The following is an 18,733-nucleotide window of genomic DNA, read 5'->3' on the forward strand; positions in this document are numbered from 1 at the left end:
GACACACTTTTCACCCATTTCCTCTTTATTGTTAGTTTAGAACATCAGAATATATTTAATATATTGAATTTGTAACAGTAAGGATTACTTTACTTTCCATCTAGCCCTGTATTTTGGTGCCAAAATTCGTTATGTGTTGGGAGATGGGGATTATATTATGTTGCAGATAGATTCTGTAAATGTAAACATCCTGACAAAGAGACCCTGGGAGCAGACTTTTATACTTTCAGATTTATGAGTTGTTTTTTTTTTTTTTTTAAGTTTTTTTTTTTTTAATTTGACAGACAAAGATCACAAATAGGCAGAAAGGCAGGCAGACAGAGAGGGGGAGGCAGGCTCCCTGCCAAGCAGAGAGCCCAATGCGGGGCTTGATCCTAGGACCCTGGGATCATGACCTGAGCCGAAGGCAGACGCTTTAACCCACTGAGCCACCCAGGCGCCCCTTATGAGGTTTTTTAATTAAAAGAATCTTAGGAAGGACACCTGGCTGGCTTAGTTGGCAGAACATGCAACTCTTGATCTTTGGGGTTGTGAGTTCAAAGCCCACGTTGGGTATAGAGATTACTAAAAATAAATAAAGGAAAGGTTCTTAGGAAATCATTTAGATCTACTTCCTGATTTTACAAATGAGGAAGCTGAGGTCCAAGATCAAAAAGCCAGGTGATGACTCTGTCTGTAGTTTCTTTTATAACACTTACTATAATTAAAGTTAATCAGGTAGTTGTCTATTCATTTATTTAATGTTTCTAACACTCATTGGTGTTGAGCCGGTGGCCTGGCTCACCCATTTCTGTGTTCTCATCTCCAGGATTTAGTACTGTCCTGAAAGAATAGCCCTCCAGGGTTATTTGCAAAGGAATGAATGAGCAGAACATTAAAGCTGTGTTGCTAGTAAAGAATGAAAATCAGTTAAAGAGTTAAAAGGTGCTTTATATTGACTGTTGAAAATCAGCTAAGGTATATCTTGACTTAGACTTCACATTTACATCACTTACGGTAGCTTGGTCCCAGCACTTTATGAAGAGAATGTCCTTTTATAGAACCAAGTAAGCACATTTTGCGGTGGTTTTTGGATTTGCATTTTGGTTTCCATAATTCCACATGTTCTTGTTGGCCTTAGTTTGTTTTCTGTTCTGATATTCTTGAAACTGAGTCCCACTGTTAGAGTAGATGCTTGGGATATGAGATTACCTTGAGGTTCATATTCCAGTGGCAAATACAGAAATGAAAACAGAGTCTATGCTCCTCAAAATTAACGAATATTTTGAGAAACTGACTTTAACCAGAGCTGTAGAATATTCTCCCTTTATTCAAAAATCCCTAAGTTTGCTGAGATTAGGGCATATAGTATGAAAAATGAGCAGTTCCTTCTTGATTTCTACTTAATCCACGTGCCATGTTTAAATTACTCTGGGTATCAGAGTAATTTAGTACTCAGGTCATCCTTGAACATTTCTGCAACCCTTGATATCTCCTCTGCAGTTTCAGGTTCATTGGGTTCAGATATTTTGTCTTATCAGTAAGAATAAACAATCTTAGAAGCCAGTGGGAGCCCACCTAGCTCTGAGTACATTGAATTAAAGTATAAACCTCATACTCGCTTCACCTTTTTCTAAATGTCCCCCAGATTGGGAATGTTAAGGGCAAAAATCTAAAGAAAACTCATAATTATCATACTGTTTATCTTGCTTGTCAAGCTCACGTTAGAATCTCCTAAGGTATAATGCAGCAGTAGCTGGGTACTCCACTCTTCCAATGTGCGTTAGTTCTCAGATTCCCTCTTGGTAGGTGTTGGATTCCCTAATGTACGTATGCTAGTTAATGAAGTCAGTTTTTTAAAGGTTTTTTTTTTTTTTTTAGTTTTTATTTATTTGAGAGAGAGAGAGTACAAGCAAGGGGAGCAGCAGAGGAAGAGGGAGAAGCAGGCTCCCACTGAGCAGGGAGCCCGATGAGAGACTCGATGTAGGACCCTTAGATTATGACTGAGCCAAAGGCAGACGCTTAACTGACTGAGCCACCCAGGTGCCCCGAGATTTTTTTGTTTTTTTTTTTTAGGGAGAGAGAGAAAGAGCATGAGCTGGAGGAAGAGGCAGAGGGAGAGGGAGAGAGAGATTCCTAAGCAGATTCCATGCTGAGCATGGAGCCCAATGGAGGGCTTGATCTCGTGACCTGGAGATCATGACCTGAGCTGAAACCAGTAGTTGGATGCTTAACTGACTGAGCCACCCAGGTGCCCCTTAAATCAGCTTTTTAAAATTCGGTAAAATATATATAACATAAAATTTGCAATTTTTAGGTAAACAATTAAGTAGCATTAATTACATTCATGACATTGTGCAACCATTGCCATTGTCTGTTTCCAAAACTTTTCATCACCCCAGACAAGACTCTGTAACTCCTCTTTCTTTCTCCAGCCCCTGTAACCACTATTCAACTTTCTGTTTCTGTGATTTTGCTTGTTCTAGGTATTTCATATTCATGGAAGCATACAATATTTGTAATTCTATATCTGGTTCATTTTGCTAAGCATTATGTTTTCAGGGTTTATCCATGTTGAACCTTTTCTTTTTCATGGCTGAATAATATTCCATTGTATTGGTAAACATGTTTATCCATTTATCTGTTTGTGGACATTTGGACTTTTTACAAATTTTGGCTATTCCGAACAATGCCAAAATGAATGTTGCTTTATAGATATCTGTTTGAATCTCCACTTTCAATTCCTTTTGGTACATATATAGGAGTGAAATTGCTGAGTCATACATTTAGCTTTTAGAGGAACTGCCATACTGTTTTCACAGCAGCTGCACCAGTTTGTGTTCCCTCCGGTAATGTGTAAGGGCTCTCATTTCTCCATATCCTCACCAAGCCTTATTTTCCTGTTCTTTTTCAGTATAGCTATCCTAATAGGTATGAAATTGTATCTTATGGGTTTTATCTGTATTTTCCTAATAATGAATCTTGTTGAGCATCTTTTCATGTGCTTTTTGTGTATCTTCTTTGGAGTCAGTCACTTCTGTGCCTTTGTTTCCTCATAAAATGGGAGAAGAATAGTACCTATCTTTTAAGATTATTATAAGGATTAAACAAAGAAATATGTGTAAACCCTTAGAACAGTGTCTTGCACACAGTAAGCATTTAGTAAATGCTTGCCGTTAAAACTACTACCTTTGATTATTGTCAGGACAAGGATGGCATGTCGGTTTCCTGTCTTATGCAGTTTGTTGATTGCTATTAGCTTCCTGGAGCATTATGTTGAAAAAGATTCAGGCTAACAGTTATTGGGCCTGATTGGCTTGTTTTGCCCTTGATGAGAGTCCCTGGGCTCTTTTATCAGCCCTGGTCCGTATAGTGCTAGAGCAGTAAGTATGATGGAAGTAATTTATTTTATATTATAGATGGTACTTCCAGGAAGTTCCTCCGAGACTTTTGACAAAACATCATGTCACCACTTTGAGCCCTGGTTCTTCATTAAAAAAAAAAAAAAAAAAAAAAAAAAAAAATTATGTGTGAGTCTAAGGTCTAGGTATCTTAGGGATGAGTGGGAATGGAAAGAGGAGGGTCTGGGAAATACAGAGAAAGGCAGCGTTAAAATTTAGGAATATGGAGCAAGTTTTTAAGATGCTGATTGCCCATCCTCTGCTCCTCCCTCGCCCCATTATGTGTGATTAAAATTTTATTGTCCGTGATTATTTGTGTCCTTACTTGACACAAAGATAGCAAAAATATGGCATCATTCCTTTTTTTCTACATCTTTGGCGTACTTTGGTTATTCCTGGTGAACTCAAAGAGCCTGAGAGTCTCTCTAGCGGTACTGTAGCTTGCCGTTGCCAGTGGAGCAGGGCTGGTCTGCCACTTCTGTTTAGAGTTTGATACACTGCTTAATACTACATTGTCCCCAACCTCTGCCTCCTGTGCCCCCACCTCCCATGTTCTTTTAAAGATTCTTTTAAAAACTGACCATTTGGGCAGCCTGGATTGAGCATCTGCCTTCGGCTCAGGTCATGATCCCAGGGTCCTTTCCCTCTCTTTCTGCTCTTCTCCTGGCCTGTGCTCTCACTTTCTCTCTCTCTAACAAATGCATAAATAAAATATTTTTTAAAAACCTAATAAAATTAAATACTTTATAAATTAGAGACTAAAATAATGCCGAATTACTGAAGGTAGCAGTTTATAGCAACACTACACTATGTCTTAGTGTTATGAAATGAAAGTACTGAAGAGGTGGATCAGCTTTTTTAAAAAAATTACTTTTTGAGTGACTCTTGCATTTTGTATAAAACCTTGGTCCACTGGTTAAAATTGGTAATATTAAGAAGGAAGGAAAGTGTTAAAATCTTTTTTTCTTTTCCAGACCTAAATCTAATGACCTCTGTATAAGCTCTTTGGTTGGCTTCTCAGTAGCTTTGCCTTTCTTGGTTAAGCCGAGGATTCTGAAATAATCTAAATTTCTAGATGCTTTACCACTTCATTAGTGTTCCTCTCCTTTTTTCACATTTTTAGATCAGAAATTAGCAAAGCTATCTATTGCTTTTCGTGCTTACTTTTATTTTTCTTGCTTAATTCTCTTGCTCTCATTATCTTCAATTTGTTTTTAACAAATTTAGAGGAAACTTTTATATTCCTTTGCTTTTCCTTGAGTTAAATTTTATACTTAATATATTTAGATTGCCCTAATTTAAAATTTTTTTTTATTTTGAAAAAGTCTCACTTATAGAAAAATGTAAAGAACAGTAGATTAAATACCAGTAGACTCTTCACCTGTATTCACCAATAAACATTTTTCGGTTTTTTCTTTTTTAGTATAGATAATAATTTCTGTTGTTACTATTTACTGATTAGTAAGTCACAGACACTCTGACTCTTTTCAAATACTTAAACATATATATGAAAAAGGACTTAAATAAAAATTACCAAAATGATTACCAAATCCAGGAGATTTAACATTGATACAGTGCTTTTAAGTTTCCTCAGTGATATTCTCTGTAGTATTTTCTCCTGTAAGCCAGGATCCGGTCAAGAAGCAGACACAGCATTTAGATATTACGTTTTTTTTAATATCCTTTAATCTGAAACAGTTCCTTAGCTTTTCTTTGTCTTTCCTGACCTGGATATTTTTTAAGAGTATAAGCCAGTATTTTTGTTGAGTATTGTCAACTTGAGTGGTTTTTGTTTTTGTTTTTTTCCACAATTAGATTCAAGTTACTACATTTTTGGCAGGAATATTATATATGTGATGTGTATATATTCTTTTACAACCTTGTTTTTTATTCAAGAACATTACTCTATCCATATAGAAAGATTCTCTCCTAAAAGGCCTGCCCTCTTGTTTTGAATGGGCCATATATTCACTCTTACACTACAAAATTTAAGAGGTACAGAAGTATATACAGTGAAGGAAGGATCTTCCTCCCATGAGGTGGCCACTGTTAATATTACTTGTGTTACCATGTATATCCTTGCAGAGATATTTTACATAGTGTATATTCTTTCTAGTGGCACTAGTCAAAGGAAGTTGCTATGCACACTGTGGTGAGCCTTGAGTTTTTCACTTAACAATCTCACAGAGATTATTGTGAATTTCCTTATTCAATTTTTTATAGCTGAATAAGTATTCTTTTAAGACACACCGTTATTTATTTAACAAATCCTTTGTTTACATTGTTCTAATCTTTTACTTGTAAAAATAGTGCTACTGGGAATAATAGGCTGTATCATTTTGTTCATAAAGATACATATTTTGTACATCTGCATGATAAATTACAAAAGAAGGTGAGTCAACAGTATGTGCATTTGTAACATTGACAGCAGTTGCTTAGTCCTCCTTCTGTAAAGGCTGTACTAATTTGCAGTTCACCAGCAATACAGGAAAGTATCATATCAGATTGCCCAGTCTCAGCGAAGTTTTAATTTGGTTCTTACCGGTGAGATTGAGCATATTTTCACATACTAAGAACTCATTTGTAATTTTTTTTCCCTAATACAATGTGTTTGAATTCTGGATTTTGTATAACCACTAAGGATTTAACATTTGTGAGGCTATACTTTTGCAGATACCTAAATCAAGTCTAGACATTGTATGGATGTTAAGATTATGAACTCCAGAGTCTTAGATTTTTATCTTGGCTTTGCCACTTCTCAGCTGTGAGACATTAGGCAACTTACCAAACCTCCTTATCTGCAGAATCTGTAGAGCTTCTTGTGTGTATTCAGTCAGATAATAGGGTGAAGACCTTTCACTACACTTCTATGAAGCAAAGTGCCTAGCACATAATAAGATCACAGGAATGTTAGCTATTATTAGTGTGCATTTGCTCGACAAATGCTATACTTATTTAAAAATAATAACTAAGCATTTATTCATAGAAATGAAGGAAATAGGCAAAAACACTGTAATTAAAGTAAGTGCTGCTAGAAGGATTTTGGATTATTGTGCTGTTTTAAATATCCTAGTACTTAATTTTCTTTAATGGGAATGCATTGTATAATAGAAAAGTGTATACTTTTTTAAGAAATGAAACTTTTTCAGGTTTGAGATAAAAAGACATATACAGCACTGTATAAGTTTTTGTACAGCATGACTTGGAATACACGTATTATGAAATGATTCACAGTGAGTTTAGTTAACATTCATTACCTCATATAGGTAAAAAAAATTTTTTTCTCTTGTGATGAGAACTTTTAGGATCTACTCTTTTAGCAGTTTTCAAGTATACCATATAGCAGTATTAAGTATAGTCACCTTACTATACCTTACATCTCCAGTACTTATTTATCTTATAACTGGTGGTTTGTACCTTGAATCACCTTCATCCACCTCCCCCTTCGAGTGCCTCTTATAAGCACAAATCTGATTCCTTTTTCTCTGAGTTCGTTTTTTAGATTGCACATGTGAGATCATATGGTATTTGTCTTTCTCTGCCTAACTTATTTGATGGAACATAATGCCCTTCAGGTCCATCCATCTTGTTGCAAATATGGTATGCATTTATCGTTAAATGGTTAACTTACCCCTTCCCTCTTTTTCCCATTATAGACAGAGAGTGCATGGGCCGAAGAATACTCTGAAAAGAAGAAAGGGTCTCACAAGCGGTCAGCGTCGTGGGGCAGTACAGATCAACTTAAGGAGGTCAGGAAAATGGGTCCAAGAACTGGGTGTGGAAGTTTATCCCTTCCTTGGCTAGTTCCTGGAAGTTGTAGGCAACAAGGATTTGTCAGTTTCCATTGTTTTGTTTTGATTTTGATTTTTTTGGTTGTTTTGTTTACTTGAAAAATAATGAAAATAGTTATTACATTGATTGGATAAAGATTTGAATGAGGGAAGTGTACACATTACTTATCAGATTATGTTTTTCTTTGTCCTTTTGTTGTATTAAACCAGAGTCTATACCTGTTTTGTTTTTGTTTTTAAGATTTTATTTATTTGAGAGAGAGCACAGGCGGGGCGAGGGGCAGAGGGAGAAGCAGACTCCCCGCCAAGCAGAGAGCCCAATGCAAGACTCCATCCCAGGAGCCTGGGATTGTGAACTGAGTGGAAGGCAGATGCTTAATTGACTGAGCCACCCAGGCGCCCCCAGTCCATACCTGTTAACATAACCTAAGCATCAGATGTATAAAATTGTAATGATACAACAGATTCACATTTATTATTTCTGTATATAATGGTAGTATTTTCAAAATTCGGTAACCCAATACAACCAAGTTGATTGTGGCCCTATGCTGATTACCATTTTCTGTGCTTACAATTATGATGTTTCTACTTTACATAATATAGAACTAAAGATTTACTCAAGAAGTAATATAGAATATTGATTGAAATTGTATTTATTATGTAAAGATTGTGTCTGTGAATGCATTGCATGGCTTGAATTGATTTTTTTTTTTAATATTTTATTTATTTAACAGAGAGAAATCACAACTAGGCAGAGAGGCAGGCAGAGAGAGAGGAGGAAGCAGGCTCCCTGAGGAGCAGAGAGCCCGATGCGGGGCTCGATCCCAGGACCCTGGGATCATGACCTGAGCCGAAGGCAGAGGCTTTAACCCACTGAGCCACCCAGGCACCCCTTGAATTGATTTTTAAATATTGTTGAATTTTTGGAGCTATTGAAGACTAGGTGTTTAAAGACATCTAAATAAAATCACTCATTTTAGGACAGTGAGAATAATTTTCATTATTTTTAAATTTTTTCTGAAAGCTATAATGTAATTTATTCTTAAGTGCTGAAGACTTCATTGGTTTAGTACTGGGAAGCTCGAAGGCTCTGAACAGTGTTGGAACATAATTTTTATTTCTTTTCAAAAGAAAGATACACATATGTGCACACATAATGGGTGTGTATGTATAAATTTCATACAATAAATCAGATTTTGTGACAGGGTTTTATTTTTTCTATTTGTGTGTGTGTGTGTGTGTGTGTGTGTGTGTGTGACAGCGTTTTAAAAGAAAAGATTTATTAAGGGAGAATTTTACCGATTCTTATTAAGGAAGGATATGTTTTATGTAGCTTGGAAAACTCTGATGCACTTTTGATATATTTTTTATTCTTCTCCTTTTCAGATTGCAAAATTACGCCAGCAGTTGCAGAGAAGTAAACACAGCAGTCGACATCATCGAGATAAAGAAAGACAGTCTCCATTCCATGGCAACCATGCAGCTATTAACCAGTGTCAGGTAAGAGCACAAATACTGCAAAATCCAAACAAGGGATTTGTTGTATTCCTGGTGATAATGTTATTTTATAGGCAACTTTTCTGACAGAAATGTCCAAAAGCATATTTGAAACAGTGATTAAATACTGAATCAGCCTTAATAAAAAAAAACCTAGAATACTAAGTTGATAAGTGATACTTTCCTTTAGTGATCTGTGATTTGACTTTTAGAGGGCATAGCTAATCACATATTTTGATTTCATATTTGTGTCTTTATCAGTTCAGTATACTGAGGCAGACTAATAGAGAAAGAAGCATTGGCTATAGAATCGGACCCGGGATGAACAACCTGTTCTGTCTCAATTTCCTCAGCTGAAGATTGAGGATAATAGTGATACATCTCATAGGGGCACCTGGGTGGCTCAGTGGGTTAAAGCCTCTGCCTTCGGCTCAGGTCATGATCCCAGGGTCCTGGGATCGAGCCCCACATTGGGCTCTCTGCTCAGCGGGGAGCCTGCTTACCCTTCTCTCTCTGCCTGCCTCTCTGCCTACTTGTGATCTCTGTCTGTCAAATAAATAAATAAAATCTTAAAAAAAAAATAGTGATACATCTCATAGAATCCTTTCGTAGGGGAAAACCTTTAACTGCCTTGATTCCTGTAGAGAACCTTAATGAACGGCTCTTGATGGCTCACCCAGGGAGCATTTCTCTTTAACCGAATTGAAATCAGATGGCATCCTTGTCAAAAAGAGCAAGAAAAAGTTTGCCCACCTTTTTATAGGGTGATAGCTTCTGATAGCCAAGTAAGTATATGTGGATTTTTTGCAAGAGAAAGTAGAAGTATATGTTTTTTCAAATTAATTTTGCCTTTAAATGTTGATACATAAATGTATAGTTTGGTTGTAGTTTCTAACAGCTTTTTTCCATTTTAAGGTATTTTAATTATGAAATGTGAGTACACAGTAATACATTTAAAAACCTAAACAAACTGCATTTATGTTTGGAGAAATAGAAAATACAAAATTGACAAAATAAGAAATGAAAAATTTGAATAGACTAATAACCGTCAAAATTGGAATACTAACTCAAAACCAAACTCTTACTTTCAAAAGACTATAGACTCAGGTGGTTTTATAGGTGAATTTGCCAACCTTCTACTCCCTCTAATTTATCCATTAATAATTTGTATGTATTTCTGAGAGATAAGGCCACCTTTTATCTCCAAACTCATATTTTTATCCTCAGATAGAATAGGAGTTAAGATTGAACTTTAGTGAATTAAGTGATAATGTTTTAAGAGTTAGTAAGTTTCTGAAGTGATTTTTTTTAAAGTTGCATTAAAATTAGCAAATAAAGTAGTAAAATTAAAAGCTTTTTTTTTAAAGTTGAATTTGCTTAATAACATTATTGGCATTTGCACAAATTTCATGTTTAACTCTGAAACATCTCTTCCCAGAGAAGGTAAGGACTAGAAAATAGAGTAACTTGAAAAGTAAGTTTACGTAACTTGAGTTCTGTACACTGGACACAGCAGACACCTGGAGTTTTTGAGCTCTCATAGCCAACCAGAGATGCAGTGCATGAGCATCATGGGAGCTGAGCTGTGGTTCAGCCGTGGTTGTGTGTCATTGAAATTTTCAGACTGTGGAACACGAAGATTCTGTGAAGTTAACGGATTTGGTTTTTAGTTGATTCTCTCTAGTGGAGAAAAGTACCACTTTGAGATTGTATACCTTTTGAGGTCATTCCTCCATCCATGCAGCATTTATTAAATATCTACCATATGGCTTATACTGTAGTACTCATTAGGGGATGCAGTGATAAATATCGCCCCCCACCAAGTGTCAGGTAGCTGTAAGTAAAAAATTACTACCCCGTGTCATGAATGTGGGAGAGTTGACACTGTTAGAGAAGGGGTATTAATTATCCTCAGACTGGCTCTGGAGCCATCTATAAAGGCTTTTTGGAGCAATTCGTGTCTGAGCAGATCCCTGAGAGCTCACTGAGCTAGTCTTCTAGAGGTGGAAGAAATCATGGCTCCAGGTAGGAGTACTAGTAAGAGATTAGGCTAGAGAGTTAAATAACAGCGCAACCTGAAAGTCTTAATGTCTCAGTTGTTAAGAAGTTTGGACTTTGTCCTAGAGGCACCAAAAAACTATTTTTTTACATGCAGCAGATTGATTTTAATACTGGTTATTGTCAGTTCAGAGTAGAGAATAAATTTGGGGGAGGACAAGATTAGAGGCAGGAAAACCATTTAAGAATAGGGTTTATAGGGGCGCCTGGGTGGCTCAGCGGGTTAAGGCCTCTGCCTTCGGCTCAGGTCATGATCCCAAGGTCTTGGGATCGAGCCCGCATCGGGCTCTCTGCTTGGCTGGGAGCCTGCTTCCTCCTCTCTCTCTCTCTGCCTGCCTCTCTGCCTACTTGTAATCTCTATCTGTCAAATAAATAAATCTTTAAAAAAAAAAAAAAAAGAATAGGGTTTATAGGGACGCCTGGGTGACTCAGTCAGTTAAGGTTCTGCCTTTGGCTCAGGTCATGATCTTAGGGTCCTGGGATTGAGCCCCGCATTGGGGCTCAGCAGGGAGCCCGAATCTTCTCCCTCTACCGGTCCCCCTTGCTTGTGCTCTCTCTCTCTTTCTGACATACAAATAAACATAAATAAAATATTTTTTTTTAAAAAAAGAACAGGGTTTATAATCCAAGTATGAAATGAAAGTGGCCTAGAATAAGCTAGGAGCTATGGTGCTAGAGAGAATGGCCAAATCTGAGTCGTATTTAGAAAGCAGTAATTAATAGTTGAAGTCTATTAAGTGCTTACAATATGGCAAACACTACTCAGCTTTTGTATGTATTATTAGCACTTAATCCTCATTTTTGGGGTGGGACTTGTTACTGTCCTTGTTTTACAGACAAGGTAATTAAGGCCCAGAGAATTAAGGAATCTTGCTTTAGGTCACAGGAGACAAAGCTCCTATTCTAACCCAGGCATTTTGACTTCAGAATCTGAGTTTGTTTGTTTTTTTTTTAAGATTTTATTTATTTGATAGACAGAGATCACAAGTAGGCAGAGAAGCAGGCAGAGAGAGAGAGAGGAGGAAGCAGGCTCCCTGCTGAGCAGAGAACCTGATGCGGGGCTGGATCCCAGGACTCTGGGATCATGACCTGAGCCAAAGGCAGAGAGGCCTTAACCCACTGAGCCACCCAGGCGCCCCCAGAATCTGAGTTTTTTAAATGTGTGTGAGGTGATGATCAGAGGAGAGCGATGGTGAGATGGGAGTAAAAGGGTAATGCCAATTCTAGCCTTTAAAATACGAGTTAAGGGGTGCCTGGGTGGCCGGGTTGGTTAAGCAACTGCCTTCGGCTCAGGTCATGCATGATCCTGGAGTCCCAGGATCGAGTCCCACATTGGGCTGCTTGCTCAGCAGGGAGTCTGCTTCTCCCTTTAATCCCTCTCCCCTCTCATGCTCTTTCTCTCACTCTCATTCTCCCTCAAATAAATAAAATCTTTAAAAAATAAAATATGAGTTAAAAAAAAATACGCCCATCTACCTCACACCTTATACAAAAAGTAACTTAAAATGGATCAAAGACCTCAGTGTAAGAGCCGATACTAAAGGCTTTTGGATGAAGACATAGGCATAAATGTGGGGTTGAATTAGGCTGTGGTTTGTTAGGTGTGACACGGAAAGTGCAAAACAAAGGAGATATATTGGCTTTATCAAAATTAAAAAACTTTTGTGCTTCAAAAGACACTACCAAAAAAGTGAAAATATAACTGACACAATAAAAGATATTTGTGGATCATGTTATTTGATAAAGCACTTGTATTTAGAATATATACAGAATTCTTGTGTCTCAGTAATAAAAAGATAACCCAATTTTAAAATGAGCAAAGGATCTAAATAGAGAGTTCTCCAAAGAAGATACACAACTAGCCACAAAGCACCTGGAAAAGTGCCATCATTCCCTGTTCGGTAGGGAAATGCAATTAAGAATTCCAATGGGGGGGGGGTGCCTGGGGGGCTCAGTCATTAAGCCTCTGCCTTGGGCTCAGGTCATGATCACAGGATCTGGGATAGAGCCCCCCCATCGGGCTCCCTGCACATTGGGCTCCCTGCTCACGGAGAAGCCTGTTTCTCCTTCTCCCTCTCCCTGCCTCTCTGCCTACTTATGATCTCTCTCTTTGTCAAATAAATAAATAAAATCTTAAAAAAAAAAAAAAATTCCAGTGAGGGGTGCCTGGGTGGCTCAGTTGGTTAAACAACTGCCTTTGGCTCAGGTCAAGATCCGAAAGTCCCAAGATCAAGTCCTGTATCAGGCACCCCCTCAGCAGGGAGTCTGCTTCTCCCTCTGACCCTTTCCCCTCTCATGCTTTCTCTTTCTCATTCTCTCTCTAACTCTCAAATAAATAAAATCTAGAAAAAAAGAAAAAAAAAAGAATTCCAGTGAGATACAACTTTATACTAGGATGGCTAAAATTAAAAAGACTGCTAAGTGTTAGAGAGGCTGTGGAGACATTGGAACTGTTAATATATTGCTGATAAGAATCTAAAGTGGTGGGGCGCCTGGGTGGCTCAGTGGGTTAAGCCTCTGCCTTCGGCTCAGGTCATGATCTCAGGGTCCTGGGATCGAGCCCCGCATCGGGCTCTCTGCTCAGCAGGGAGCCTGCTTCCTCCTCTCTCTCTCTGCCTGCCTGTCTGCCTACTTGTGATCTTTCTGTCAAATAAATAAATAAAATCTTTAAAAAAAAAAAAAGAATCTAAAGTGGTGCAGCCACTTTGGAAAATAGTCTGGCAGTTTCTCAGAAAGGCTAAACATAGGGTTACCATATGACTCAGCACTTTCTCTCCAGGGTATGTACCCAAGAAAATTGAAAACATGTGTTCCCATTAAAACCTGTATGTACGGGCGCCTGGGTGGCTCAGTTGGTTGAGCATCTGACTCTTAGTTTCAGCTCAGGTCACGATCTCAGGGGTTGGGATTGAGCCCATTGTCGGACTCCATGCTGGACACTTGAGAGTCTCTCCCCCACCTTCCCTAACCCCTGTTCGGGCATACTCCATGCGCTCGCGCACGCGCTCTCTCTTCTCTCTCTCTCTCTAAAATGTAAGGGTGCCTGGGTGACACATTCAGTTAAACGTCTGCCTTTAACTCAGTTCAGAGTCTCAGGGTCCTGGGATTGAGCTCCATATGGGGCTCCCTGTTCAGTGGGGAGCCTGCTTTTCCCTCTTCCTCTCCTCCCTGCTTGTGCTCTCTCTCACTCTCTCTCCCTCAAATAAATAAATAAAATCTTTAAAATAAATAGGGACACTTGGGTGGCTCAGTTGTTAAGTGTCTGCCTTCAGCTCAGGTCATGATCATAGGGTCCTGCGATCAAGCCCCACAACTGGCTCTCTACTCGATGGGAGGCCTGCTTCTCCCTCTCCCACTCCCATTGCTTGTGTTCCCTCTCTTGCTGTCTCCTATCAAATGAATAAAATCTTGAAAAAAAAAAAATCTTAAAAAAAAAAGACTTGTACACAAATGTTCATAATAGAAAGGTTCATAAAATTTGGAAACAACCCAGATATTTATCAACTAGTGAATGGATAAATAAAATATAGTGTATCCATCAATGGAATATTATCCAGTCATAAAAAGGGAGTACTGATGCATGCAACAGCAGGGGGAACCTTGAGAACATTGCATTAATGGAAAGAACCAGACACTAAAGAAGACATATGATTCACCTTGAATGTCCAGAATAGGCAGACCTAAAGAGACACATTATAGATTGGTGATTACCTGTTGCTGGGAGGCTCCGGTGGAAATGGAGTGACTGCTGATAGGTAAGGAATTTTTTTTAGTGTGCTTCTAAAATTAATTATAATGGTTGCAAAATTCTTCAATAATCATTAAAACAGTTTTACACTTTAAATGGGTGAATGATATGGTATTGTGGGTTATATTTCAGTAAGCTCTTACCAAAAATATCTGTCAACCAGCATTAAAAACAAATACATAAAATGCAATATATTTGTCTAGAAATAATAGATGAGATGGTAGAAACCAAAAAATAAACTGGAAGGTCATGTAACAGTATAGAGAGTGAGTACAGGTGCTTTGAGGTCAGACTGTTTAGCTTAGACCCAGGTCCTGCCACTTGCTAACTGTATGAAGCTCCTCAGGTTCTTGCATTATAGTATCTGTTTGTTGTGTTGTCCTAAGGATTAAATTGGGATAGAATATTATAAAACAGTTAATGCAATTCTTGGTGCACAATCATTGCTCAATAAATCTTAGGCTGTTTGAGGTAGGACCTAATATAAAAGAAATAATGAACCAGTTGGGTTTTCACCAGGCTTTTCTGCAAATTTCATATTGAACTTATTTTTTAAAGCTTTTTTTTTTTAATTTTGGGCTTTTTTTTTTTTTTTTTTTTAAGTAATCTCTGAACCCAACATGGGGCTCGAACTCATAACTGCAAGAGTTGTATGTTCTACTGATGGGGCGCTTGGGTGGCTCAGTGGATTAAAACCTCTGCCTTCGGCTCTGGTTATGATCCCAGAGTGCTGGGATCGAGCCCCACATCGGGCTCTCTGCTCAGTGGTAAGCCTGCTTCTCTTCCTCTCTCTGCCTGCCTCTCTGCCTACTTGTGATCTCTGTCTGCCAAATAAATAAGTAAAATCTTTAAAAAAAAAAGAGTTGTATGTTCTACTGATGGAACTAGCTGGGCACCGCCAGCTTTTATTACTAAAAGTATTTATATGCTTATCACAGAAATTTTAGATTTTTTTTTTTTTTTTTAATTTGTCAGAGAGAGAGAGAGAGCAAGCACGAGTGAGCACAGGCAGACAGAATGGCAGACAGAGGCAGAGAGAGAAGCAGGCTCTCTGTCAAGCAAGGAGCCCGATGTGGGACTCGATCCCAGGACACTGGGATCATGACCTGAGCCGAAGGCAGCCGCTTAACCAACTGAGCCACCCAGGCGTCCGTATCACAGAAATTTTAGAAACAAAAAATACCAAATAGAAAAATTATATCTTAATAAAGTTGTTATTTTTTTAAAAAATCAGAAAAAAATCATCCAGAGTCTCATCCTCTAAAGACATCATCTTCTTTTTTCTTTGCATTTTTGTTGAGATCATACCATATTTTATTCTTTATATATTTTTTAACATTCTATGGAACATCTCCCAAATTTTGGCCATTTAGTTGGGGTCCAGTATCTCTGTGCTTAAAGCTTTTTCTATATTTTTCTTTTCTAGGGATAGATTTTCTATTATTTGGTCAAGAAATTTGAATATTTGGGGGAAGGGATCTTTGATTTTTCTCTTGATGGACTTTCCAGGTTATTAAAATGTTTTGTTTGTATTTCATGATATGTGGATTACTTTTAATGAGGAAATTCCTTTAGTGTTCCTTAGTGTTCCGTAACAATCAAGGGACAGTATTGTTCTTCTCATAGTAGTATAGTCTATAACCACTAGTTAACAAAAGGTCTTTTTCTTGTGCTTATGATGGTTTTATTATAGTTAGAAAAGAATTCTCACATACTTTTTTGAGTGGTTCTTTCCTTGGAAATTCAGGGGGAGAATTATTTGTTATGAGGAATAAATGCTGCCAGGTTTCTTCGAAGAGAATCTTTCACATTTCATTGGTTTCCAAAATTGATGAAGGCTTCGGATGCTTAAAATGTCATATTTTTAGGGAGTATTTCAAGAAATACTCTCATTTAGAAAATACAGCCAACACATTTCAGAATTGTTTAGGGATTAGAATCAGATGTTAGTAACAGAGGAGTGTAGACGCAGGCATCCTCATGCCCCATAAACTAATGTAGAGGGAGAATTAAAATACCATGCAAGTGTTTTCTGGCCGTTTGTTAGAGCCTCAAGCAAGAAAGCCCTCCCATTGGATTTTCTTACTTCATTTGGGCTGGGGACACTATAGTTTTGCAGCAGCCTAGGTGGGTTTATGAGCAAAGGGATAGTGAGGTAGAAAAGGAAAAAAGCTTACATCTGAGGAATGAAGGGCATTACACCTTAACAATGAAGATCGCTGCTCTACACTGGAGCCTCCATATGCTGGTCCAGGAAGTGACTGCTACTCTTAAAGATTCTACCACTTGGAAGTCAAAAGAGTAGGTACTTGTGGTACGTCCTTTATTAAACAGGATAGCTGCAGCGTAGGAGAACTAAGAGGGGGATGCGGGTGAGAACAGTGATTGCTGGAGGCCAGGACTAAAGTAAGGGGGACAGGGCAGGAGGGATCAGGGCCACACAGAAGACCCGGTTCAAAACCCGTAAGATACAAAGGCTTTTTTTTCGGTTGCGTTTCTGATTTCTTCTTCTTCTTCTTTTACCATGCCAGACAGTTTCCCCCTCCCTTTTGTTATGTTGGGCTCAGATTTACATTCTGGCACACATTTCTCTCCTAGATCTCTGCTGAATTGCTAACCAGATCTTTTTCTATACTACTTCCTCTTAAAGCGTGTTTTTCTTCCTTTGAAAATTTAACTGTATTTCTTTTCCCTATTCAGCTACTGCTTCAGTGGGTTTTCTTCCCATCTTTCCTCTCTCTCTCGTACACAGTCTTACCGCCACACTTGGAAACACGTATTTAAGTTGTAATGTAGATTGATCTTAGAAGATTTGGGATTGGCCAAACCTTTTGGTGATCTTTAATTTCTTTGTTGGCTAACTCTCAGCTTTTAGACAGAATTTGATCTTGTTCTCTTTTTCAAGATTGTATTTATTTTTTATTATTATTTATTATTAATTAACTTATTTATTGTATTTATTATTATTTGTATTTATTAATTAGAGCATGTGTGAGAGAAAATGGGTTGGGGGGAGCAGAGGGAGAGGGACAAACAGACTCCCTGCTGAGCAGGGGGGACCCTGACGTGGGGGTCCGTCCCAGGACCCTGAGATCATGACCTGAGCCAAAGCAGATGCTTAACCCACTGAGCCAGCCAGCTGCCCAGGCAGAATTTGATCTTTAAACTGTAATATATAGAGACATATGGAGAATGTAAGTAGAAAATACTTATTTGTATATTATAATGTATAAATACATTATACTTATAATGGTGATTCATCTAATTAAAACCCTTAACTGATTGGAAAATACTCTGATTTGAAGAGAAAGAAACAAAAGTTGAGAAAATAGGGGACGCCTGAGTGGCTCAGTTGGTTGGGCGGCTGCCTTCAGCTCAGGTCATGATCCCAACATCCTGGGATCGAGTCCCACATCGGGCTCCTTGCTCGGCAGGGAGCCTGCTTCACCCTCTGCCTCTGCCTGCAATTCTGTCAGTCTGTGCTCACGCGCGCTCTCTCTCTCTCTCTCTCTCTGATAAATAAATAAAATCTTAAAAAAAAAAAAGTTGAGAAAATAGGAGATTCTTGTTCTTGATGTTTCCAAAGGATAGATCTTAGGAGAGGAGAGATTTTACCTCAGTACAATGAAGAGCTTGTAATCTTTCAGTGCTGTCTAAAGATGATCTCTCAGTTAAAGTAACTCACTTACATTTGCATATACTGACTTATATTTAGAAATACAGATTTTATTACAGAAACCTATATAGATATGGGAAAAAAAAATTACACACACATGCACACATAAAATTCCCTAGGCGTCCTTGAAATGAAGCGTGAAAGTTTAATTTTTTTTTTTTTTTTTTTTTTTTTTTTTTTTAGATATTTTAGAGTATGGTTTATGTGAGGAATGAAATCAGAGGCCTATTAGCTTCTACTTCTGGAACAGTCATAGTGTGTTTAATGAAGAAAATCTTTCCCAGGCAGCTTGAGTGGATTACTTTTCTTCAAATCATATAAGTAGTTAAATTAATTACAGTTGAACCTTTGCTTCATTTACCTAAAATGCTGTGTTGACCTTAAGGAGGTGGCAGTTGTCTTTCTTTTCCTTCTTTTTTTTTTTTTTTGCTTTGCTTTAAACAAACTAAACTGTTGATAAATACTTGCTGCTCTTTGGATTCTATTTGAGAAGAACTTCTTACCAGTTGTGTAGGGGGTGACTTCTCAGCTACCCTGACAAGCAGTAACCAGGTGTACAGTCGGCTGTGATACTGGCAATTTC

The 18,733-nt window shown here is 38.0% G+C and overlaps 1 protein-coding gene across 2 annotated transcripts in view; it reads left to right on the forward strand.

Moving 5' to 3' along the window:
• FAM117B (family with sequence similarity 117 member B) overlaps window positions 1–18,733 on the forward strand; it is a 74,771-nt gene that overhangs the window by 40,442 nt on the left and 15,596 nt on the right. For both annotated transcript variants that reach the window (XM_046019196.1, XM_046019194.1), the window contains exons 3-4: window positions 7,037–7,129; window positions 8,558–8,671. In XM_046019196.1, coding sequence (XP_045875152.1) covers window positions 7,037–7,129; window positions 8,558–8,671 — 207 coding nt within the window. The remainder of the gene's footprint in view (window positions 1–7,036; window positions 7,130–8,557; window positions 8,672–18,733) is intronic.

Source organism: Meles meles, chromosome 9 (genome assembly GCF_922984935.1).
Source record: "Meles meles chromosome 9, mMelMel3.1 paternal haplotype, whole genome shotgun sequence".
In the NCBI taxonomy this organism is placed as follows: domain Eukaryota; kingdom Metazoa; phylum Chordata; class Mammalia; order Carnivora; family Mustelidae; genus Meles; species Meles meles.